The sequence below is a fragment of the Ciona robusta genome, chromosome 7 (assembly GCF_009617815.1).
Source record: "Ciona robusta chromosome 7, ASM961781v2".
In the NCBI taxonomy this organism is placed as follows: Eukaryota; Metazoa; Chordata; class Ascidiacea; order Phlebobranchia; family Cionidae; genus Ciona; species Ciona robusta.
Window position 1 is genome coordinate 1,039,070 of NC_143241.1, and position 25,459 is coordinate 1,064,528.

Consider the following 25,459-nt stretch of genomic DNA (forward strand, 5'->3'; position numbering starts at 1 on the left):
ACATCGTGTGTGCCTGCTGTCCACAGTTCTTTTATGGTTTGTAGACAGAGTCTCGAACCGTGTTATTAAACGGCAAATAATTGTGACACAGGGTTTGGTGGCTTTGTTAGTTCTTCGTGTAATGAATGGGAGATATATGGTTGCCATGGTTTCAGGTAATAGAAAAAGGTTGAGAATCGATGATCACTAATATTGTGTAAGACATGAAAAGCGTTTAAATATTTACAACTTATGCGTGGTAATTGGAAAGTGGGCACGAGGTGTGTATATAAAACAAATCATTCGTGTTATAGTAGGGTGGGGTAAGATGGTTTATGTTAGCACCTGATCGTGCTTTCAACAATCAACAACGCTCTTACAGACGTGAGAATATAGTTTTGCAATAATGTTTAAGTATTCTTTGTTTACAACAAAATGGGACAATAAAATAAAATGCAACCATGTTCCATCTTACCCCACCCTATTATATAGGTTAATGTGAATGCTGTTAAACAACAAGAATTCCAAGTCTTTAAGGAAAGCTTTATTTCAATGGCAGTTGGTATTTACATTATTAACAAACAAGTGGTTTCTACAAAAGCAGGTTGGAACAAAAATAGTCAGGAGTTGTCGTAACGGGGAAACACAAGTTTTCACTTAATATAAAGATTATCTTACTCGTTCGAACGGTTGTAAAACACTTAACGAAACATATTAAAAAAACAAAACGGAATGCTTCTGTTACGTCATAAACCTCTTCATACAACAGAAACAGCAAACATAACGAAATAAGGCAGCACGAAAGCATGATCCGGGAAAAGTTGGTAAAATCTATTTGTATTAAAACTTCTTTAAAAAATAGAAACAACGATAAAAATCTTTCTATCACGTCTAAACTTAAGAGGGTGTTAGCAGTGCAACGTTTTCGTTAAAAAACACCTTTTAATATACACTTGCAATCTCTATGGGGTGCGGACTAAATCAACTTTGACACTGAGAATACTGTGGTAAAAAAACGAGACTTAAATTTGTTAAAACCAGCACCTTGTTGAAATGGCAGGGAACAGGAGTTGTTGTTGTTGATCTTGATTTACAAATTTGTTGCACAACATTTAGGTTGCGCTAATATTTATAGAGTCATGCTTCTCAACCAGAGCTGTGTGTTATGTGATAATTTGGTTTGTTGGTTGATTTGTAGAGTAACCAGTGTTATGTCCAGTTTTGGGGTTTCATTATATGTCTATGTTGTGTGATAATCTGGGAATCGGCTGTTGCTTGAAAATTATCCCAATATTTTAGCATGGAGCTAATTATTGATGTACACGTTAAGTTCATTCATCGCTTATCTCGCTGTCATCGGACGGAAGCAACTCGTGCATCTGGAACTTTTGCTCCACTAGAGGTCTCACATCACCAGTCTAAAAAATTAAAACCATTTTTATCTCTGTTGTTGAAATGAATGTATGTAACTTATATATCATCGCATGGTGGAAAAACAACAGTAGTTCTCACCTGTGTGTCTTGTTTCATAACCATATTGTGTCATACCAAAACAAAACTTAAGGCAAGACATCTGAATATAACTTTGAACTCAACACGATGGAATAACATTCATATGTATATACTATATATATATGTATATGTATACACACACTAAATACTAGAATAAATCCAACCTGTGTAGCCAGTGTTTCAAGGAAAGGAACTAACTTAAGTAGTTCGTTGTCATTTTTATCCGAGAACCAACTTTCTATTGGAATTCCGTTGGAAAGCTGAAATTTAAATTGAAGAATTAACAATAAGAAGACTCGAATTTGACATCAATAAAATAACATTTACATGCCCAAAGTATAAAATAACAAACAACAAAATGGTTTATTCAAACACATTAAAAATCTGATCAAATTCTCTGAACAATTTTATTTTATTTCAGAACAACATCTTCACGTAAACAATTTGACGGAGGCAACAACTTTTAATGTGAAGTTTGTACTCTATATGGTTGAGGTCTTGTAGCATGGCATGCCGTAAGACTCAAGTTTTAGGCCATTACCCCAACAGCCATGGTGCTACCACGTGGACCTCACCAGATTGTAATGTTTGTCCCCACCCCGAAGTTAGGCGACAAGGGCTTTAAAGATCTGTACCCACAAAGTGTTCTTGTACTTGTAAATAAATATCTGACATGAATTAATCACCTGGTAAGCAAAGGCTTGTGGAGAGTTATCTATGATCACTGTTTTGCTCAAGTCTCGACCCAGTATGTTCAAATCTTTGATATAATTTCCTTGGACACAAAGACAATGTTCACGAAATAAACGATGTCTGTGAAAAATATTAACTTTCATTATTTTCATGCAGTTTATACCAAGAAATAAGTGACTAATTTTAACTTATTTTACCGATAAACTCAACGTAGTTTGACTCTACTAGGACAAACCAACAGTTAAGGTCTGGTAACATTGAAACCAATATCACTATTCACAATATAGATATAGATTGTTAAGTTTAAACTGTATTTTCTACAACTAAACTTTAGATAAAATATCCCATTGTGATGAATGGTAGTTATGATGAAACAATACAAGCATCCTCACACCTGACATATTGTTTACCGCCATCAATCATGTTAAGCAACTTGTCCGCATAAACCTTTTTAGACGCCGTGAACAGAATAATCTGCGAAACAAATAATTCCATTATAAATGTAAAAAAGATTTTTGTTCCAGCTGTTTTATTATTTAATAAAGAATTCTCTCGGCCTCCATGGATCAGTGGTTAGCATGTGTGCCTTTTATTAGAGGTTGCGGGTTCAAAGCTCATCGCTTCTACCATTATAGGTAAATACTGAATGAGGATTTAATTTGGCAAGACACTTAAAATCAATTGTTCGCACCCAGTGGCCACTTACTTTGGCTAAATTATCAGCCATACAATAAAAAAATACCACATAAGAAAGAAACATCCACAAAGTAACATATGTGGTAACTTGTAAGCAGGCATGAGGTGTATGAAACTTAACAACTGTGTTATATTGACCGTGGTTTCCCACCATGATAAACAAGTTATGTTTTTTCATTCGTTTTATCACCAAATCTACTTGGAAAAAACATTCTTTAGACACATTAACGCTAATAGCTACAATTCATAATATATATGTTTCAAATGCTATAACAATTTTACCTCGTAATATTTGGACATTTTTTCCAGGAATTCCTTGTAGTTAGGCCGAGTGCGAACAAATACCTGCCATCAAGTTAAATTAGTTAAAACTAAATTCAACAAAGCAAAGTAAGTAAAATAAATAAGAAGCCTAAATAAAGTGAGAATTTCAACAAGAGACCGATGATGGCATTTTATGTGAAATATTTTTCCTTCGGTACACTATATGCGGGACTTGGGAAAAGAAAAAACATGATTGACACAATTTTTATTAAGCGCTGCGATCAGGATTACACAGGAAATCCTTGGCCAATAACTAAAAGCCGATGTTCGTTGGGACAGCAGAAAAAATGGAGTAAGCAAATTAAAAAAACAAGACTGTGTAAATTAAGTTATTTTTTTTCTTCTTTGGGATTAGTAGTTGGTTCATAATGTTACTTAAAGATTAAGTGATATATTATTTTTAAAAAATGGCAAAAGTCGCCCACAAACGCTGGCTAGTGACAGCGGCAAAATTGGCCTTAGAATGCACAATGTCTACGATTTATTTAAATATAAAGCATTATCAACTGAATTTATATACATGCGTGAATATACCTGGTAAACTATGTCTTGGAAAAGCACGGAGAAAGTCAGATCTGCGTCTTCCATTTCACTTAAACTACAATGAACAAGTGTTTCATCGAGATCAAGAACCAGTGAAAACTCGGGTGAACTTCGAGTTTTAAGTGGAAGGGCTGCGAGTTAAACATGAGGTATAAATAGTGGCTTGATTGTTAGATATTATGTATGTAGTGGGGCTGCTCGGGGGGGTTCGTTGGTGGCGATCTTCCACCTTTTACAATATATACAAAAACTATACTTATATATATATATATATGTTTTAAATTTATTTGATTAAAAAGGGATTTGCGATAATCTAGTTATTTGTCACTGCCCATATATTGGATAATTTGAACTGTGTGCAAATGCCTTTATAATATATTGGTATATAATGATCAGCCTATACATTCTAAAGCAAAACATGATTGTTTCCTTATTTTATAAATAACATCAACAGACCAGGTTGTCGACATCTCTGCTCCTTCGTCAATGGTGGAAGATGTTTAATGAAGTAAAACGGATCAAAAACTTCCCAATCTTCATCGTATTGTTGCTCACACTCGATGGAGCTAGAGGATGCCACCTCGTACGTGACGCCTGTCGATGCAGTGGTGTTTGACGGGGAGTCGGGGTCGTGGCTTGCATCTGGTGCCGTGGCAACTGTCAAACAAACTTATTATTTTACACAGTAATGCTCACTACAAACTGCCTCTCAAAATATGAAAATAAATTCCATGAATCTGATCCTGGTTTATATTGTGCATGAAGTTGGGTGATCCTCGTAAAGAAATAACAGTCGGGATAAAATGCTAGGAAATACTTAACAGACAAAAATCAAGTCTAACGAATAGATATTTCATACAAAGTGAATAGAAGACAACCTTCCACTTCCATATTCCCTGAGATTGGGTTCGCTACATCCACATCTGTTGTTGATGAAATCTCTGGAACCTGATCTTCCAGGAGGACACTCGCATCCTCTGTGCTTGTGCTGGAGTCACTACTGCTAACCTCCTCTTCTAATAAGACAAAAGATGATAAGTTTTGATGAGATTTATCATAGACGTTTGGTTTCAACACCAACATTTAATAATCACCCACAAAGTAACCTGTGTTAACTTGTTAACATGCGCGTGGTGTATAAAAAAGAATAGCCGTGTTATAACGACAGTCGATGCCCGGCACCACGCAAGGATAAATAAGTTACATTTATTCATATTTTCCAACCAAAACTTTAATGAAATCCTATTTTGTTTATTTGGAACAATTTAACATCCTACGTAGACTTAATATGATGTTAACCACTGCCATGCACTATTTATTTGAAACCAGTGAACCCCCTCACCATTTATTCCACCAAACAATTTATACACAGGTGAGAAAATACTCCCAAGCAAAGATTTTGTTGGAGGGGTTTTCTTCTTTCGTTTATTTTTTCGACCTGAAAATATTAAGTTAAGAAGTTGGTAACTGTGGACCTGCGGTAGCCACTGGAACTGATCCAGTGCAGTTAAACTATTCTCGTGATGAAATAACAGTCAAGAGCACTGCTTTATGAAAGTGTAAAAAAAGGCTGTGAATCCCTAAATTTAAAACGCCTGAAATCCTAAATTTGAAATGAACAAAAAAATAACTCAGCCAGAATAGTCCAATGAGAAACCAACAAACTTTAGAAAAACAAAGAAGACGATTCAAAACAAATGCAAAAATTTTCCCTTCAATGATTTTTTTGTTTTTCTTTAAAAGGGGGGCCTGCCCACAAACCACCCTCCTACCTACACCACTGAACAAATATTTAAAACTAATTTTCACACAAACCTTTTCTTCCACGCTTCTTGCGCACAGGTTCAGCGGAATTTATTTCAATTTCCTTCTGTTGATTTGAAGGCCTGCATGTAAGGTAAACTAATGAAATATTATTCACTTTTTTGCATGGAATGCATTAGCATTAAGCTTGTATACGGTTATGCATTAGCAAGAAACTTGTCACCAAAGTGGTTTGCGCAAAATAATGAGTTTTTTCAGCTTTTCTTAAACTGGGGTAGATTTACCCCTGGCGGTAAACTTCTAGTATTTATAGTGTAAATAAGCTACCAATCAAAATACATATTAGTTGACCAGACAGAAAAATTGTGCAAATCGTAGTACTTTATCTGACAATAAACAACTCGTTGCCAAAAACTTAGCGCATCCGTCGTATACCTGATGTAATTAGTTGTTTTTGCGTTTTAATATATGAGCGCCATAATACTCACCCTATTGGAGCTAAGCTTGATAAGCATCTTTGTTAAAAGGGTAACAAATACAAACAAGTTTAAGAACCACTGGGTTGCTTTATTTTAAGAAAGTATTTCTTAATTTACCCGTTTAATTGTTTTTAATTGGAAATTCTTAACAGTTTACTATAAAACCATCATGTTTGGCTGGACACTAAACTTAAAAAGTTGGAAACTATTTGAGCCTAATGCCTAGCTAGCTGGATACAAATTGTTAGAGACAGAGGCGCCAAACCTGGGGTGGCAGGGTGGGCAGGCCAACTCAGGCGTTTTTTAAACTACATTAATTAGTAAAGATTTGTTTTCCCCTTGTTTACATGACTAAACAGAAGCACGCAACAAACATGAACCTGATAGGAGTAGAATGTATAAAGTCATTATCGATGCTGTTGTCAATGGCACATTTCCTTCTCTTCCGAATTCTGTCAGCTTTTTCCAACTGAGGTGTGCGACCCTCGTTCTATGTTGCACAATGTAAGTGTTAAACGAAATGAAAAAGTGTTTGTTTCCAAATATAATTTAAAACTGTACTATATTTGCGGTTAATGAAATTTACAGTCCCATTAACCAATTACTGATTATTATCAGCAACATTGTTGATTGCCACTGAGGAAGAAAAATTGCTGTTGTACTAACCAGTTGGTGCGAATTCAACTTATTTAAACAATGTAAATTTGATATTTAATATGTTCAAAAAGACATGCAGCAAATTGCTGTAGTAGCTTGAGCTTCCATGGCAATTAGTAATGTTGACTTGGTGGTACGTGGTCTATTTCATTGATTATAAATAAAATTTAACACATAATGAGCAAAGCGTTGATACCTTTGCTTGTACAGATGTACCGGATATTAATCGTTTGATTGAAGTAAATATGCTGTCAGGTGAAACATGGACTTCTTCATCATCCTGAAACAACAATATTATTAAGTTGAATAAATTACAAAGCAATTGCACATCGGGGTGAATTGGGATAAAAACAGATCGGGGTGAATTGGGATAAAAACAGATCGGGGTGAATTGGGATAAAAACAGATCGGGGTGAATTGGGATAAAAAGAAAAATGCATCGGCTTTTCTTCCGACCTAATATAAAACATTTCTTTACTCAACAAGCGAAACCAGATGTGTGGTGTCATAAAGCATGGTTGGTTATTTTATGCTCGCGACGAGGCGGCTATGATAAGAAATCACCAATCTGGACTAAATGTAAATTAACGCCCAAAATATTTTAATAAAAAAGTGAATAAGATTTGGCTTATGAGATACTCACCTCGCTAGAAGATAGTTTCCGCTTTAATGATTTACGACTCGTTTGTTCCGAAGTTTGTTGATCGGAAATTCTTCTATCGCGTAACCTCATCTCATATTTGTTAATTTACAACAATAGGCTGTTTTGTATCAGCAAGCAAACTTATGATGGGAGAATATAATTGATCATTAGAAAATGCAATACTGAACGTAACTTATTTCCCATAGAAGTGCATGAACATTTTGTTCAGGTTTATATAAAAATACATACTTAGGTTAAATATGTAGTATGAAAGTCAACTCATATAAACTATGCTATGTGAATAAGAATTCAACGTAATATAGTTGCTTAGACTAAATATGTGTTCCGTAAGTTTTATGTTTAATATGTGTATGCGGTTAAACTAAACAAAATAACAAATCTACAATTTCCCGCCAACAAACAAATTGAATTCGGAGCAAAAATCAACAACATTCAGATTAAAATACCCCGGATGTGAAAATGAATTTATTTCCGATACGACGAAGGCACGTTAGCTTACTCCCCAATGAATTACACATATTTCGTAGACAATATAAAAAAGTTGAAACATATATATCATAGTATTCCTTTTTACTAAAATAAAAATATAAGCAACCTGATAAAATTTTATTCTTCAAGCATAACTGTGCAATACAACTAAAGATGATACAATATGCATGCACCACCCAAGGGCGTAGCCAGCCTAAAATTTTGGTGGGGGCCAAATGTTTTACGGTTGTATTTTGGGTTTGAAAAACCACCTAATTACAACACAAAACACGGGAAGGCGTACTGTGAATGGCATTTATTTTTCACAATTACGCCGCATGAAAACACAACGATCTACAACTACATTTAAAACTTCATTCGTTGCCTACCACCAGCCATTTTTGTCACAAAATTTGAGATTTGTTTTTCTTAGCTAGCAGGTAGACTGTTTATTACGAAATAGTATGGATTCACACGTGAATTCATCCATCATAATAGCGATTGTTTGACCTGGCAACTAATTACGACATAATAGCATTTCACACGGCGATTATTTGCGTCATAATAGGGATTGACACCTTATCATTTAGCATGTGTAAGAAATTTAAAAACATGCTTAAATGTTTTCTTTCTTTTTCTTTTAATTAGAAAAAAGATCCGGAACCGGATCGAGATCCCCCATTTGAACATCACTGTTTAGCACGTTTAACACTTTAATTTTATTTTTTCACCAATAACATTACTGTAAAACTCAAAATTTGGGGGAGGGCCATGGCCCCTCAGGCCCCCCCTTGGCGACGCACATGGCACCACCAGATTGGACCAGAGTCGTATAAATTCCGAGCAGTCCAACTGCCGTCTTTGTGTGTCCAAAATAGAGCAAAAGCGGTGACTTACTTTGAAAATGGGTTTAAACCTCTATTTAATAACTAAAATGTATTCATTCATAAATTCAATCAGGTTAGAGCAACTTGCTGTGTCTGGGCCAGGGGCATTCGAGCTAACGAACAATATGTTTCGCTCTATAGAACCTATCGAATATCGGGGACATGATTGAGAAAATTGCCCGTCTCATACACTAGTGTATCATACAATAATACATGCTGCAAAATTATTTCCTGGTGGTTTCTTGAATAACTTTCCAGTATAAATAGAAATCAATGCAATAACTTGGACGCGATCCAAGTAAACGTCCACACATTAGAAACTTTTGGCTTTTTTTACGTTCACAACAAACATATAAACAAATAAGAGTAGAATAATACCCTTCCGTATTTAATATTGAAAAAAATAAATATAAAAAATAACACGGCGAGTTTTGACCTTTAATATCGAGCTTCCAACTCCAAACGCTTGACGATTATTGGGCACGTAAATCTTTTTATTTAAATAACGCATAAAGCTGGTTAAAATTACAGATTTTATTATTGTTTTTATCAAAGCATGCAAATATTAAAAAATGCAACAACGTATAAGTTCTCCTCGCGATGAAAACTTTATTGTGACACAAAAGGGTCTGCAACCAGTTAAGTTGTCGCATTAGCGCTTGGTCAAAAGGTTCATGCAGCAAAACGATACAAACATTCCGGTGGAGAAGTAGGCGCTTCTGCAAAAATCCATAACTTAAAGGTAAATATAATTTGACATCATATATCTTTCTATTTGTGTGTATATAACAACTTCAGACGATACATATAGTCTTAGAATATCTGAAGCCATTTTAAAATCTATAGGGCAGGAAAAGATGTGACACCGTTGTATTCTATTTTCGCGTCAACAAGGAGCATTCAAAGAATTTAAAACCATATTCTAACGACTCCAATATACCGTTGTTAATTGGTTAAAACACGATCATGATATTTGGATATTACGTGCAAATGGTGTCCCATCTTACTGTACTATATTACTGTGGGGTAAGATGGGATACCGTAAGTACCTACATCCAATATTTCCCGATTCGGTTTTTAACAATTGCCAGCGCCTCTTTTGGAGTCGCTACACACATTAGCAGAATGGTAACAAGGCACTTTTATTTTAGTTACTGCGCAAACAGTGGTTTATATAATATTATCTGTTTTTTATTCTTTTTACTTACGACATTTTTCTTTCACGCAAGTGAGGCAACGGATTGGGTCCATTCCACACTTAGGGGGTGAACCATAGAAAACCAAGTTTTGTAAACTGTAACACCAATCATAGCAAGATTCAAATTCCTTGCATACTTTGTATGATACTGCAATGAAATATATAGTAGAATAAGGAAACGGAAAAGGTAAACTATATATTTTTATGTCCGCTCTAATTAACAAGTAGGCAATGAATCTAAAGTTTGCGAGCAAAGTAAATTGCCTAACATCGTGAACTCGTTAGTAATTCAGTAATCGAGGTGTTGCTTTATTGTGCTGAGACACATACAAGTTTACAAAAACGTCCGATCCCTCTTTCACACCTGTCGGCAACAACATATATTGTAAAGCATCTACGCCGCACGGTAACAGCATTGAGCTTTTAAATTGAACTGATACTTTTATATTATTCATTCCCTCCAAACAAATATATTTATATATAAATATTATTCATTCTCGCGTGGCATTGTAACGGCAGTGTTTGTCACACTAATAATACCCCATGCTCGTTTTCAACATATTTGACATTGGGCGTAAAATTGTGGTTGAATTCTACCTGTTGTTGGAATAGGACAATGTGCTCGAAGACATGAGATCACCGGCATAAACTCTAAGCATTGACGATCTGTGTCGCACTCGGTGCACGACCATGTTCGGATCATCAGTTCATCAGGACTTCCAGTTCTTTGCACTTCTTTAGATACAGAACCTGTAGTGGAATAAATGGTAATAAAACAACTTTGACACGTATTATGAATGAATGCAAGCTGTTTTATCTCTTTTGTTTCATACACCTCGTGACCACTTACGAGTAACCATGTTGGTGAATTTTAGGCAATTACTATTTGTTGATTTTTAAAATGTATTTCTGACAATTTGGACTATTCGGGTGGTTAACACTGAGTTAATTATCGTAAAGTTTCTTGCCAAGAACACACACGCCTAAAATGGTAGCAACAGCGTCAAGCATTAAAGCCCATATAATTCTATTAAACAACATGCATGACATAGTTAGCAGAGTTGAAACTTACGAGGGTGTGCAACGCAGTGCGGCATGTCATTGAAGGATTCTAAATAAACAATAAGTTTTAATGTAAATAACATAATATATTTTGTTCATATCTCTTATAGAGTACAGCACTTATAAATAGCAGCCTAACTGAAACAAGGAAAAGAAGAAATAGCAACAGAATGACACTCGTGAAACAAACTTGGGGAAAAACTACTTTAGTAAAAGTAAATATTTTTAAGTTAAATATTAAAGCTCTTTGTTGTAAAGTTAACTTACGACATTGTGGATGGCCCAACACGCATTCATAACATTGGAAAACCAAGTCGCATTCATTGGGACGTGGAATGTAGTTTGAGGTATATGAGCATTCGTCCTCGCAAGCATAAAAGTCAACACAATCTGCCCGCTTTTCTAAAACAGAAGAAACGTTTAAGTGTTTTTGACATATCTAATTTCAACTTAGTTTTGTACACGCATTTTACATTCAGCTTTTTTAACTACTGTAGTTATCTGAAAAGAGTGAAAGAGGGCCAGTAAAAGTGTAGCCGTTGAGCCCAGCATGCAGTGAAGTCACATTGATTTGAATCTTAAGATATTTTCTATGTTTAAGTTTGTAAACATAACTATCGAATAATAAACACTTTAACCGGTTAATTAGACTTAGAGGTTAATAGGCCATGAGAAGAACACCCAAAGTGCCTCATCCGTGATCAATTCTATAATCTCTATGGGGTTTTACCCCACCCAATGTTAGACACGATTATCTGCAGCCAACCTTCTTGACGAAGACAGCGTATGTATAGTCACAAGGCGAAGAAACTTGCACAAAGTTAAAATGAAGAAGTGAATAAATAAATTTATTTTCTCTTCGGTTACGACAATGAAGGTCAGAAAAAAAGTTTACGAAGTCGAAAAGTCGGAAAAACTTTCCTTAACGAGCATCACTGCAAATGCGAACATGATGTTTTAACATCTAAATGTAAACACTTACCAAACAATTGGCTCTGCGATCCGTAGTAGCATTTATGTGCACACGTTAAGTAATCATGTACAACGGCACATCGCGGATCATTGTGACACGGTTGACATATAATGGCTTGCCGTATTTTTAACTCGTCGATGCTGTATTGAACTGCTAAAACAAAATAAAACTTGAAAATGTTTGTTAAACTTTTGCTTTAACTTTAGGTTTGTTTTATTTTCATATACATAAAACCTATAGACGTGATTAAAATATTTTTGTAATTTGCAATTAAACAAATCGTATTTTTGTTGTTATAGTAAGATGGCACGGGACATCTTTGGCACACAATATAAAAGTATCCTGATCGTGTTTTAAACAATTAACAACCGTCTTGTGGGAGTTGTGACGATACGGTTTGATTATTCCTTAAATGTCTTTCAAGTTGGAACGAGGAAGTGAACTAAACAAGTGTCCCATCTCTCCCCATACTACTATATATCTTTTTGAAAGTATATTTTTTGAAAGTTCTTCTTGGTGCGGGGAATGAAGAACAAACAAACACGATCGAAACTTAATATAGTTGGTTGGTGAGATAATATGCTTTTATTCACATCGCTCAATTTGGTAATCAACTAGAAAATATAAAACGGTATCCTTACGTCTCTAAACAATGTTGGTAATTGTAAAATACGAGATATTATGTGCTAAGGCATATTCCACTTTGCCCCAGCACAGTACTGTATATATACTTCAAATAGCATACGTGGGCTTTTAACCCAATAACCGCTAATTCCCGTACACCAAACATATATACAAATATATCACAAATATTAACCAACCATGTTCTTTTAATCTTTGTATCCGTGTTGCTTCATACCCAGCCAGATTTGCAAGAACGAAGATTAATATCTTGGAGAATGAAAAGACCTTCATGTTTGTAGGGGGTAAACTTTTCAAATATTTTCATATTTAAGGAAGAGCAAGCGCTCGAGGGCGAGCTATGTTTGTTGTAAGTGATGTTTATTGGCGCCATGTGACGTGTAAAGTTCACTGACATGTTAGTTGAGTTTTGGTTGTGAATTTGTTAAACCTCAATAAATATAACTCGTTATTGGCTCGCGTGGTGGACACCACGACAGTTGTTATAACAAGAGCGTTCTGGTTTATGTCGCGTATATAAGTTACCACGTATATAATTTGGTGAATATATACATGATTTAAATTCATTCATTTCATTTTGTTGCTAATTGCCTCAAATAATCTAATCTTGTAGTATAACCCGAAGAGATTAATAACCAAATATCGTTATGTTACTAACTTAATATTTTCATTTATTAGTCTTTGATGGTTTTTGATCAGATGGTGTAAAATGGTATTGTTGTTTTGAGCTATGTATATATACCAATAATGGCATCTTTTATAAATACAGTACATTATATTAGAGTAAGATAATACATGATTACATGTTGGTATTTATTTCTATTTCATCGTTCCATTTGTTGGTAAACAATCAACATTTAACAAACTTTGTATGCTAACAATATTCATTTTACCCAACCCTGCAATATAATTTGATCAATATCTGTGAACAACAGTTGATATAAGTATGCAAAAAAAGAAACGTAAAACTGCTTAAAATAATCTGTTTGAATAAAGTAACAAAGACCGGATTAATTAAAATAACAAACAGAAAGGAATTGGCAAGAAAACGATATTCGCAATATAATACGATACGGGTCAAAACTACTTGAGTAAAAACGTAAAATATAAGCGTGGCCGCAAAACCCACAATACAGTATAAATCAACTCGTATTCAGTTGTCAAAGAGAACGAAAGTTTACGAGATAATTACCGACAAAGATACTCGAGTGAAAGTAATTTATATATTAGATCTATTTGCGGTTAAAACAACTATAATATGGCGGGGGGAATATGGGACACCTTTAGCACATAATATCTAAATATCCTGATTGTGTTTTGAACTATATTAACAACGGCTTATAGAGTCGTGAGAATACGGTTTAATAATTCTTTGAATGTTCTTTGTTTACTACTAAATGAGAAACGGTGTCCCATCTTCCCCATCCTACTTAACAAACAAACTCAATACAATTGTTCTGACCAACATCACATACCTCCGTTCTTGTAAAGAAAATCTTAAAATATTTCTCGTGTGTTATTTGTTCAGCAGTGTATGCAAACGTCCGAAACAAATTTAAATCAAAAGATTTCATTAAATAGGAGAAGACGATTATATGATTATGAAATTAGAAATCTCACAGAATACAATTATTTTGTCTTATGGTTGGTAACGTGTCTTGTATCTCCCGACTGTGATTTCGTTACGAGGATCGCCCAACTTTACGAGTATTATATCTGGGTCGGATTCATAGAATATTTCGGAGTTGCATATTAGGCGTAGTAGTTTAGTTTGTAGAAACCTATTTGTGAGCTCTTTAGAATGCCCAGCTTTGCTTTATCGCTATTTAAATGGTTCCCACGTTCTTTAAAAAGATGTTTATTTTAGGTTTAAAACAGGGCCAGACTTTAATCCTGCCTTAGGGTATATCAGTGTAACAAGGTGCTTCTTATGTTTTTCTCCGAAAACACTTACACACGGTCACACGAACTTTAAGACATATTTCAAATAAAAGCTAAGAGTTTTGCGCAGATGTTTTATTTCGACGAAATGTTTAGCTTGTTGTAGAGTTTGGCAAAGCTTTAAGCAAGCACTTGTGAACAAAACAAGTGGTGGTATGCTCAGTTGTCGTTCCTGTCGTCAGGTCTTCCTGGGTTGTAAGGAGGTGGCAAGCACGCAGGAGGTGGGACAGATGCTACAAAGAGGAAATGTGTTTAAGTTATCTTTATATATTATTGACACATTACAGATAATGACATTTGTTTAAAGTAATTCCATGTGATAATACTATAAGGTATTAGCTTCTAAATCGAATATTTGTTGACCGTTAAACAATTAACAAGATTCTTTTAGGTGATGCGGTTGTTAAATAACCTATGTTAGCTACCAATAAGACGAGTAAAGAGAATAAAAAAACGTCCCATCTTATCCCATACTATATTATACAAACTCCTGGCATCACTGAATATGTGGTTTAGATTTTTGAAACCAAAACGTTTGAAATGGAAACCGTACCTCACAAATGTATTGTTGTGTTTGTATTAGAAATAAATGTTAACGATTGTGTTTATATTGGTACAAAAATGGATACTTTAGAATGATGGATAAAACAGGGATGCTCGGGCGTTTTAATACAAACATAATAAGCCCATATATATCATACGATTTGTATCATTGAAATTGGTATCGTATACTTGTGTTCTCATGTTTGTAATGAATATCAAAATCAAAATATTTAAAATCTCACGGCAGTTTTCGTTGATGCAGGCTGCGCATCTTAAGCGATCGGTTCTACATCCGCCTGATGGTCGTTGAATAGAAGCCATGCATGCGCCAGAACATCCACCGAATTGGTTGCACTCGGATGCAGATGCTATAGTGGGGTTGGATAGGAACATGTGTGTCATACATTTATGTGATTTAATTAAAACAATAAGATGAACATAACTAACTTTAGACGGTAAACCTTCAATATAAGTTGACCAAGAGAGGTGATTAAGTGGTTTATAGTGGTTTATACAACACATACTTAATTGCTTATTTATTTCTTGGCAAAAAATACCGAATATTGAATTATTTGGAAGATAAGGGAACCAACAGTATATACGACACCGGTCGTTAATATATAATATTAATATTAGTACTTTTTAATTGCCTTTTCGATTCAATAGCGAAGATTAAAAAATGGTGTTGGCACAACAACAGTTGTTAAAACTCGCTTTTGGTTAAAGTATGTCCATGTTAAATAAAAAGAAGCGTGTTCACTACAGCAGACAAACAACAAGTCATTTATGTTTAATTCTTTTCAAATATAACATATAGCATGGTGTGATGGGGGAAGACGGGGCTTTTTTACAAATAAACTGTCATATAGTTTTAATCTGAAAATATTGGGCAATACGTGCTTAAAGATCCTGTCTTTCACCTCTCCACTATAATATTAAAAATAACGTAAAGTTAATATTTTTATACTGTGTATGTAATGTGTTGTGTTCTAGTGGTTTACCTGATATAGGTAAAGAACATCCACGTAGGCAAGTTATCAGCGGCTTGATAGTAGAACATCTAGTATCGTTATCGCATCTATTGCATGCCAATGAACGCAACAACAATTCCTCCCGGCTTTCAACCCTTTGGATTTCTAACGGGATTAATCCTATGAAAAGAATAAGTTAATCTTCATGCAAATGAAAGATTGTTATTCATCGCCGTGTGACTGGACAACAACAGTCGTTATAAAATTAGCGTTCTGTTCTCGTGCCCGCTTACCATCACGCACGTATAGGTTTGTAAATAGTAATTTTTTGAGATTTTATATGTAGTGCTGACAATTTAAGCAACCTAAAAGCGAGCACTGTGTTAAAGCGATTGTTGTTAAGTAACTTGCCTAAGGACACATACGCCCACAATTGCAGTATCGTATACGCCAGAACCCATGTTGGGCGGAGGCAGGTGCTGTGTGTGCAACTTAACGCCGATAAATACTTGGTGATAGTTGTTATATAAGTGATCGTTTATTATCTCGGCTATAAATATTAAACCCGTATCAACCAACTTGTCGAAACTGCACTAGTATATAAAGATACTTGTTGTAAACTGTTTATCGTGTCTGCTCACTGTAGACTTATAGCGCCTTACGCGCTCTAAGCTTTGTTGCCCGAGGTTGCCTTGCCGCCGCGTGTCCTTCTTTCCTTGTGTTAGACTAATCGTGCTGCAGTGTTCACTGTATTATAGTAATAGTATGCGAAGGTTGTTGTGTTGAGTATGGATGTAGTACCTTAGAATTACGTTGTATATATTGTGCGCTTTGTGTATTTAACGTTGTGTGCGTTTGCAGATGCAGTCCAATAAAGCCTATATTATTGAAGATTGTAATTAGGTTGGGACAATACTCATATCAAACCATCACTTACGAGGTTGTATAATGCAGTTGGAAACCTGATGAAAGGTTTCTAAAATAAAAGTCACAATTAATGTGTCAACGACTATAACATAAAATGTGGTTACTTACGGCAGTTTGGTTTTTCCATTGCACGTTCATAACAGCTGAAAAATTGATTCAAACATTTCTTGGCAGGGGCTGTCTTTATAAAGATAAAATTTTATGAGAATATTTAACTTATTTATCCTTGCATGGCAGGCAACAACAATCGTTATAACATCCCATAGACCGTTGTTAATTGTTTAAAATACGATCGGGATATTTGGATATTATGTGCTAAAGGTGTCCCATCTTCCCCCACCCCACTGTATTATATTTGTTATGTTAAATAACAAAAGCCAAATTTAAATGACTGAAATAACGTAGGAAAGCAATATATGTAGTACGTGCAAAAATAAATATATTCTATGACGTCGCCATTGCGAATATATATGTGTCTTGGACAAACGTCTTATAACGCCTGAGTACCGATTAATATTTTCCGATGGTGTTTTAACTAATCAACAGCGGTATTTTCGAGTCACAGGACAACGGTTATTCTGTAAATGTTCTTTGTTTTCCAACAAATGTAACAATAAAAGAGAATTGAAGCATGTACCATGTTGCCCCACCCTACTATACCACACATTCCTGCGGTTCAGAATTTATAAATTCGTCCGTTAAAGAATGAATAATTTTTGTTTCTTTATTTTCTATTAATTTCCTGCAAAGGTCTTTTGAACTCCCTTGCACGTGTATGTGCGGGTGTCTTTCTTTTGTCATTTCAATCATCTTTTCATCAGTCATGCTCTCGTCTTCCCTCCAGCGGAAGTATTTTCTGTACTCATCGTCGTTTTTATCGAGGAATTGCAAATACTCAGCGAGCTTTGCTGGGCTATCGAAGTCGTCGGTGTGAATGAAGGAATCGAGCGGAGCAACCGACAACACGTCGTCTTTTGTCGGACCCCAAACCACTGGAACCATGTCGTTCCTTAATGCATTGTCCCAGAACTTCTCCGTTATATAATCGGTACAATGTAACGCGTTCTCGAATGCAAAGTAAAACTTATATTCTCTCCACCTCGGTTCAAAGTTGGCGGGAAACGAGCGAGGGATGTGTTCAGTGAAATGAAAGCAACCTCCGAACCTTTTAATGTCCAGCCCGGCTGCGACAAGTGACTTAAAATATTCCATTCGTTTGTTTGCACCCACTGACCCACCGCAATGACTAACTCCCCAAAGCTGTGACAAATTACATAAATATATTAAATGAATTAAATTTATATACCGTTGCATGGCGAGGCAGCAACAGTCGTTTTAACACGAGTTTTTGCTATTAAGTCTTGCTCAAGGTCGCACGCGCCCACAATAGTAGCAGTGACGAGCTTTGAGTCCACAAACTTTAGGCTTGTTGCAGGCGGGCAAACGACTGTGAAACGGCTCCGAGCAAAATATAGTTACTTCTGCAGCAAAACTGCTGCCATTTATTTACTGTGGCATGGTATTGCGTAAACAACAACATACAGTATCAGCAGCCATTGCATGATGTGAAGGACTTAAACTGTTTAAACTTGTTTTTTTTTAAAACGTGCAATATTATTTGTGTTATTTAGCTTGTTTATCATAATCTGTTCAAGATTTTGCAGCGATCCATCTTACCCCGTCTGAAAACCGCGAATTATCATAAAAAAACAAAGCTGATTTACTTACCGCCATTTTCTTTTTATGAGAAATTATTTTATCAACTGCTTGATTTCCTTTTGCGACAAAATTCAATATTTCTCTCCGGGAACCATACAACCTTTGTACATCTGCATCTCGCTTATAAGTCCACGTCCAATTGAAGAAACCATCGAACTCATGTAAAGCATTGCGACCGAAAATGGCTGGAGCTTCGGCGCACCACCATATAAATATTTGGTGTTTATCCCTGGAGGTAATGAATGGATGAAACTTTTTAATGTAAATTCAGTCCGATATGAAAAAAACGTGCGTCGCAATCGTTACGTTTACATTCCCCTTTTCCCCATTTTTATACCAAATTTTAAAAGACTATTTGTTGAGCACGGTAGTGGTCATATAGATCCTTTTTCGTCGAACAGTTGTTCTTGTTGTTGTTTTATGGGCGATTTTTTCCGCACTTATTTCAATCCTTAATTCTAGCAATTATTCTTTAATCTCTTGATTGATATCAAATCAAAATATATAAACATATTTTCAGTTTTTAAACTAAATTTTTAAATTTAAAACCGCACAGTAAACGTGTGTGTGCCGAAACGTAGACGAGTGCTTTTTCCTTATCGTCATCTTCGGTGATTCGGTATAAACACCGCGTCTCTCGTTTCTTCGCTCTTTTAGTTTACCGCTCGCAATAAATCATTATGCAGCCGCCACAATATGAATAATATTAACTTCTAACATTACCTATAATACTGCGTGATTACGGTTTATCCAAATTCACAAAAACAAGCGTCTTCAAGCGACGACAAGGTTAACTGAAGTTTACATGTCAACTCATGGTACAGAAAAGAGCTTATTTACACATATTCTTTACCAATCTTTATACACCACGAATTTCATGTGTTATAACACATGTATAAATGCAAATAGTAATTGTCAAATAGTATCTTGTCCAAAAAACACGTGGCCAAGCCTCGAACCCGTAAACTCGGGGCTAGTAGCAAGCACACAAACCACTGCGGCAAAGCAATGAATCACAAACAGCTACTATTTCCGCAGTGAAACACATGTTTAACGTACCTATAATACCTCCAAGGCATGTCCCGTTTTCTAATTTTATCGAAGTGAAAAATCACGGCATCTGCGTCAGGTAATCTGCTTTGATCGTAGGTCACCGAGCATTCAATGTTCAGCCCAGCGTCTTCGTAAGTATTTCCCCAATACAAAATCAGAGGCTTGTTTTTACCCGCTGCACTCATGCGTGTGGACTCACTGTTTGAAGACTGCTGCCGAGGGATGAAGTCGAACCGCAGCATTTTTTGGATACCCCACAATAACAACAGATTGAAAATCACAACGCTTATTACAGTAGAAAGTCTCCAATGGTAAGGGTGTTTCATGTTTTTCTGTGTTTAGACAAAATTGCAAAACAGTAAATAAAGTTTCATTTAAACCAAAACGATAATAAATAAAGTAATGAAGATCAGAATAATTAAAAAAGCAAAGAGAAAGAAATTAGCAGCAAAACAACAGTTGTTAAAACACACTACGGGTAAAACTATACCTGAAATATCAATTATTAATTACTGTCATTACAAATAATAAAATATATACTACACATGATACTGCGCTATCATATAAACATCAGGAGATTTCATTTTAGCTTATGTTGTTGAACAACCCGTTTAAACAAAGCAATGAAGGAAGTTCCGTTGTATCCTGTCTATAGCTTTGTTTAAGTTCTCTATATGAATTGCTTTGGTTAAAACGACAAACAGAAAACGCATTTAGATTCATAAACACACACATATATATGTATTTAATACGGCTTCCATTTTAAAAAATTACGGTTTAAAAACTAAAGCCATCTTCAGTGATGTCGGAAGTTAAAAAGTTAATTATTAATTTGTTTTAGATAACCTTGACTGAGCGTTTACTGTTTAAATATATCTTATACCTGATCACGTTACACTTGAAACCTGTCTTATGGTTCACCGGTTTTTGAGCAGAACGTTCTTAGTGAACAATGTACAACAACCACTGTTATATTATGCACGATCAAACCTCGATACCCAAAGCAAAATGTAAGTTTAATATAATTTTACTTATGCAAGTACAATTCTAAACTATATTGTCTCTTCTAAGCAACATCGATTATTAGATAAATCTAACAATTAAAAGCAACACACCGCATAATACACAACAGAAACATAGCTGTAATAAAAGGCCTCAAGCTAATTCAACCGTGCGCATGCTGGCTTAATATAAGTAGACCTGGCTGTGCGGTAGAGACGTATGATGTTCATTCGTTACGAAACAATAGTAGTCCACCAACAAAAGGATACGTCACACGCACGCATTATCTCAGATTTCCTTTTAATTTACTCCGATTTAGTACAACTCAATATGACTGAATTTATACACTGTATTATGGGCTTAGCAAATAGCAGCCACGCTTTTATTTGTCACTTTTATTTTTTACCCGAAGCGAGTTGGTTCAATTAGATCTCTATTACTGTATTATATATATAAGATAAATAAAAACCTATGTTATGACTAATAATTAATAATTTTGTATGTTTTTTGCAACTCGTAATCGACCCTATATTGTCGTGTTAAATATATCGTGCGGTTAGTTAGTTAATATTGTCTGTAACGAGAGGTTAGGGGTTTAATGCGTCGCTGCTATCGTTATGGGCGTATTCGTCCTTGAACAGCGACTCTTAACGGTAATTGCTCCAACCCATAGGTTTCACTAGAGGGTTGCCCAAAATTTCGGCCATACAGAAAATGTTACCCACAAAGTAAAATACTTGGTATCTGATAAGCGGGCACGACAAATTTAAAAAAAAATAAACAAGAGAGCTAAAATCAAATAAATGCACACGTCTTTTAATGAGCATTTAGTAGGGGGGGGGGGAGATGGGACACTTTGTCAGACGAGACTTTTTTTAATTTTCTTTTTACGGACCCCCATTTAATGATATTCAGGAAAATAAGGTTACAGAATTATTCGACAGCATTATCACGACTTTATAAAACGCCCGTCATAGCTGATTACTGTTTTTAAATATTAAATAAAATATGTAAAAAAGAAACATTATACTTTGAACAGGTAAAAAATGCGAAATAGTAAGGTGCTATTTTTTAAAGCTCGCTAAATCACAGTAAAGCCAATGAATTGTTTTAGTTTGCGTGTGTGAACGCTTAAACTAGTTTCATAGCTTCATGAAAACAACCTTGAATATTTCGTACAGTTTAATTTTGTCTCATAAAACTAGTTTTAGTTTTGTAAAAAAAACACTGAGATATAAGCATGGAGAAAATAGGCAGGGGTGAATATGACTTTAATTTGAGATAAAAACAACAACAAAATATTGGTTTAACGTTGGGGTGGGGGAAGATGGGACATCTTTAGCACATAGTATCCAGATATCCTGATCGTAATTTTAACAATTAACAACGGTTTATGGGAGCCGTGAAGATATAGATTTATAATTGTTTGACTGTTCATTGTTAACTGCCAAATGGGACGAGAAAACAGAGTTAAAAGTTGTCCCATTTTTCCCCACCCTACTGTATATGAAGTTTACATGGCAAAGAAACTAGCACAGCCTGTTAAACTCGGTAGGTTAACTACAAGTTGCAGAATACTGCTAATGTAAATATATTTCAATTTAGAGTCCCATCTTCCCCCACATTGTAGTTTTGTATGTTTTCAATGCCAAACTTTGAAAGGTTTGCTTTTAATTTAATAATTAGTAATTTATGCCTCAGGGGGTTTTCAACTATAAGATACTGATATAATAAAAAGATAATGTTTTGAAAATATATTGTCCGGCGCCGTAGCGTAGTGGTTAGCGCGCCTGCCTGTAACCATTAGGTAATGGGTTCAAGGCTCGTCGCTGCTACCATTGTGGCCGTATGTCTCTTTGGGCAAGACACTTAACGACAATTGCTCCGACCCAGTGGTCACTAATGGGTTGTCCAAATTATCAGCCATACATAAAAAAAATGAAAAAATCCAATAAAAAAAGTAATTACCCACAAAGTAACATACATGGTAGCTCGTAAGCTGACACGAGGTGTTAAACCCGTGTGATAACGACTGTCGTTTTCCGGCCACGCGAGGATAAAGTAAGTTACATTCATTTATTTATATTCGAAATTTGGTCATTTTCACTTGGTGATAATTTATGAGAAGTGGCTTGTGCCAGAACAGAATAGTAACACCCAATTTGTAGCAAAAATAAAAACTTTATCAACAGTTATAATCAATTTTCTGTTATTACAAGTTCATATACACTTGTTGGATACAATATTTATCAATTGAAGTTCGAACAATACCCATTGTCGTTCACACAATACCCATTGTCGTTCACACAATACCAATTGTTATGCAATAATATAATATATATATAGGTAACATGTTGAAAACTATAGCAGTAGGGCAAGAAAATGAATGTTTAGACCTAATTTCAAAGCGTACAGTATTATTTTGTGTTATTTACGTATATTTCTATTTATAAATACACTTTGTAAGCAAAATTAACAATGATTTTAAACTGTCCCTTCTTATCCTGTGTGTTTTCGAATTTGTAAAATTTCACTTGTTGTGCGGATCGCTAAATAACTCCTCGTGTGTTTTGTTATATTTTTTAAATTGTTGTCAATTAATAAAGGAATGATAGAACTAATTCGTGGTATTACCCTAAAACCGTCATCTATTTTGATTTTGGAAATATTTGGCAATATGTGCTTAAGTGTCCCATATTCCCCCATTGTACTATAGTTTAAATTTAGTTAACAATTTACTAGCGCAGCTTTCGTTTCATTTGAACATTGTTTCCATCAATCTAACCTTTGTTATCGTATTCGAAGAAACAAGTTAAAAATAAAAGTAAAAAAGTATATATATGTATAAATCGAACAGAAACGTGCACAGACATAGAAGCGGGCTGAAGATCGTCTAAGCATTAGTTCCCAATATCACCTAATCAACGAGTAATGTTTTCTACTTACAACATGGGACGGAGAGAAAGCAACGATTGACACACCGGTATCGAACTTTATCGTTTATGTGACGACACATTGAACACGTTTCTTTTACACCTTGCCTCATTAGTCACAATGTAAAGATTAAATTAACCAAACATCACATAATTAATATTAACTACTAAATCTGACCAATACAACATTATTTGCGGGAAGGCATAACTAACGATCACAGTAAACATGAAAAGAAAACTCGCCAAAAACAAAACTATCTCCAAGCGACGCTGAAGAGGTGTAACAGAATTCTTCAGTGACTTCCCACATTGGCGAAGTGAACGGTTGAATGATACCGACGCGTGTTTCGGTTGAGAATTCCTCTGTAACTTGTAGAAATGAAGATGACCTAGTCGGTGCCTGTAGTAGTGTGCTCAAATTGTCAGGGTCTAGTGGGGATGATAGAAGCTTGAACTTGTATTTTAGACAAGCGTTCTGTTATCGAATGTAAACTGGTGGTTCCTGGCACAATGCTTGCAAACATACAATCGGTGTGATGATCATACTTCCAGTGGCAATGCGCAAACGTTTGTTTTGTACGGTTTGTGTTACGCTTCTGTTGGACTGAGATGCAGATAAATATGCTTCGATTTCATATCCAATGACGGGACGTATCGAAGCTCGGTAAATAGCAAGCAAGGCTGATTTTTGCGCTCCCCATTTCGATCTGCAAAGGATATGGAGTAGATTTATTCGTAAGTGCGGAAAAAAGTCGCGCAAAAATCAAGTATCCATATAACCACTAACGTGCTCAATAAATTATTTATTACTCAAAATTAGCAAGAATCTTAAACTGTCCGGTATTATCCTGTGTTTTTTTCAACTTTGTAAAATTTCACCTTTTTGTTAATTTGCTAAATATCTGTGTATGTTATAATATATATTTTTCGAATTATTTTTAATTAACAAAGGAGTGATAGTACCAATTCGTGGTGTATTTTGAATTTGGAAATATTGGGCAATATGTGCTTAAGTGTCCCATCTCCCCCCACTGTACTAAGACGGTTTATTGCGCCATTAATCATTTACAAAACTTAAATATATATATATTAAAACTCACCGGAAGTTATTTAGCGATTTGCAACCAAGGTGTAATTTTAGCAATTCGAAAACAAACAGGGTAAGAAGGAATAGTGAAAAATTCATGTTTATTTTAATTAATAAATGTATTTATTGTTGAAAATATATGTAAATAACATGAAATAATGTTTTGTACAATAATATTGTACAAATCAAGTTTAAATATTTTTTGTTTTGCTCTAGAGATATAGTTTGTAACTTGATACTTACAGTATGTTATTGTATAGAACAGCGCTCTTCAACCGGTGTGCACGATGCACCCTAGGGTGCACAAAAATATGCCAGGGGTGCACCAGTACAAAAAGGTATACAAGGGTGCATCACAAACTTCAACAATTTTCAGCAATAATATTCAGTTTTGAACATTTTTCAAACCTAGCCACTTTCCTACATTTTTTGAATGAATTCTATATTTGCATAACTGGGAATCGAGAAACGTCATTATTTTTACGTTAAAGCAATCAGGGCTGCATAAGTTCGTCGCGACAACTTTAGGGGTTCACCAACCCAAAAAAGATGTAAGAGCACTGGTATAAAAAATTTGAAATTAATGGCTATATTGCTTGGTATTGCACGCGAAGAAAACATGGAGAAAAACATTACCGCATTTAATATAGTATTTTCAAACTGCATAATATATTTATAAAATAGGACCCACATAGTTGTATACGTGGTAACTCTTAAGGTGGCTGTTCACAGGATCCGTTTT

General features: G+C 35.1%; 3 protein-coding genes and 1 long non-coding RNA gene across 7 annotated transcripts; 1 reads left to right on the forward strand and 3 right to left on the reverse strand.

Moving 5' to 3' along the window:
- Positions 1-501: 501 nt before the first annotated feature.
- Positions 502-7,460, reverse strand: LOC149733302 (CTD small phosphatase-like protein 2). The gene is made up of 13 exons (XM_089880478.1): positions 7,291-7,460; positions 6,844-6,927; positions 6,371-6,480; positions 5,563-5,633; positions 5,090-5,185; positions 4,626-4,763; positions 4,204-4,404; positions 3,739-3,878; positions 3,163-3,225; positions 2,579-2,658; positions 2,178-2,304; positions 1,656-1,751; positions 502-1,397 (listed from the first exon to the last, which is right to left on the reverse strand). Exons 1-13 carry the CDS (start codon positions 7,378-7,380, stop codon positions 1,311-1,313), a joined length of 1,383 nt encoding a protein of 460 aa, XP_089736604.1. The 5' UTR covers positions 7,381-7,460; the 3' UTR covers positions 502-1,310.
- A 1,573-nt stretch (positions 7,461-9,033) lies between these two features.
- Positions 9,034-12,877, reverse strand: LOC149733303 (uncharacterized). Of its 2 annotated transcripts, none has more exons than XM_089880500.1 (7): positions 12,721-12,877; positions 11,909-12,049; positions 11,194-11,328; positions 10,937-10,975; positions 10,462-10,614; positions 9,875-10,012; positions 9,034-9,385 (listed from the first exon to the last, which is right to left on the reverse strand). In XM_089880500.1, the coding sequence occupies exons 1-7, from the start codon at positions 12,812-12,814 to the stop codon at positions 9,339-9,341; spliced, it is 747 nt and encodes a 248-aa protein (XP_089736626.1). In that variant the 5' UTR covers positions 12,815-12,877; the 3' UTR covers positions 9,034-9,338. The 2 variants fall into 2 exon arrangements, with proteins under 2 accessions (XP_089736626.1, XP_089736625.1); XM_089880499.1 differs by having other exon boundaries at positions 11,909-12,052; positions 12,721-12,875.
- Positions 12,878-13,022: 145 nt separating this feature from the next.
- On the forward strand, positions 13,023-15,405 carry LOC149733304 (uncharacterized). 3 transcript variants are annotated; one of them, XR_016385243.1, is made up of 2 exons: positions 13,023-14,814; positions 15,288-15,405. It is a non-coding gene; the product is annotated as an uncharacterized LOC149733304 (long non-coding RNA). The 3 variants fall into 3 exon arrangements; XR_016385245.1 differs by having other exon boundaries at positions 13,023-14,788; XR_016385244.1 differs by having other exon boundaries at positions 13,023-14,703.
- Positions 15,406-16,924: 1,519 nt separating this feature from the next.
- LOC149733305 (4-galactosyl-N-acetylglucosaminide 3-alpha-L-fucosyltransferase FUT6-like) lies at positions 16,925-21,016 on the reverse strand. Its single transcript, XM_089880486.1, has 3 exons — positions 19,702-21,016; positions 18,652-18,871; positions 16,925-18,183 (listed from the first exon to the last, which is right to left on the reverse strand). Exons 1-3 carry the CDS (start codon positions 20,019-20,021, stop codon positions 17,578-17,580), a joined length of 1,146 nt encoding a protein of 381 aa, XP_089736612.1. The 5' UTR covers positions 20,022-21,016; the 3' UTR covers positions 16,925-17,577.
- Between the last annotated feature and the right edge of the window lie 4,443 nt (positions 21,017-25,459).

Coding starts and splice junctions, on each gene's coding strand:
- LOC149733302 (XM_089880478.1), bottom strand. CDS start 7,380: ATGAGGTTACGCGATAGAAGAATTTCCGATCAACAAACTTCGGAACAA. Junction 4,764..5,089: donor ATTGTTTGGTGGAATAAATG/GTGAGGGGGTTC, acceptor TTGTCTTATTAG/AAGAGGAGGTTAGCAGTAGT. Junction 1,752..2,177: donor CACAAGCCTTTGCTTACCAG/GTGATTAATTCA, acceptor TTTAAATTTCAG/CTTTCCAACGGAATTCCAAT.
- LOC149733303 (XM_089880499.1), bottom strand. CDS start 12,814: ATGAAGGTCTTTTCATTCTCCAAGATATTAATCTTCGTTCTTGCAAAT. Junction 11,329..11,908: donor ATCGCAGAGCCAATTGTTTG/GTAAGTGTTTAC, acceptor CTTCTGTTTTAG/AAAAGCGGGCAGATTGTGTT. Junction 10,976..11,193: donor GTTGGGCCATCCACAATGTC/GTAAGTTAACTT, acceptor TTGTTTATTTAG/AATCCTTCAATGACATGCCG.
- LOC149733305 (XM_089880486.1), bottom strand. CDS start 20,021: ATGAAACACCCTTACCATTGGAGACTTTCTACTGTAATAAGCGTTGTG. Junction 18,872..19,701: donor ATGCCTTGGAGGTATTATAG/GTACGTTAAACA, acceptor CATTACCTCCAG/GGATAAACACCAAATATTTA. Junction 18,184..18,651: donor CTCATAAAAAGAAAATGGCG/GTAAGTAAATCA, acceptor AATTTGTCACAG/CTTTGGGGAGTTAGTCATTG.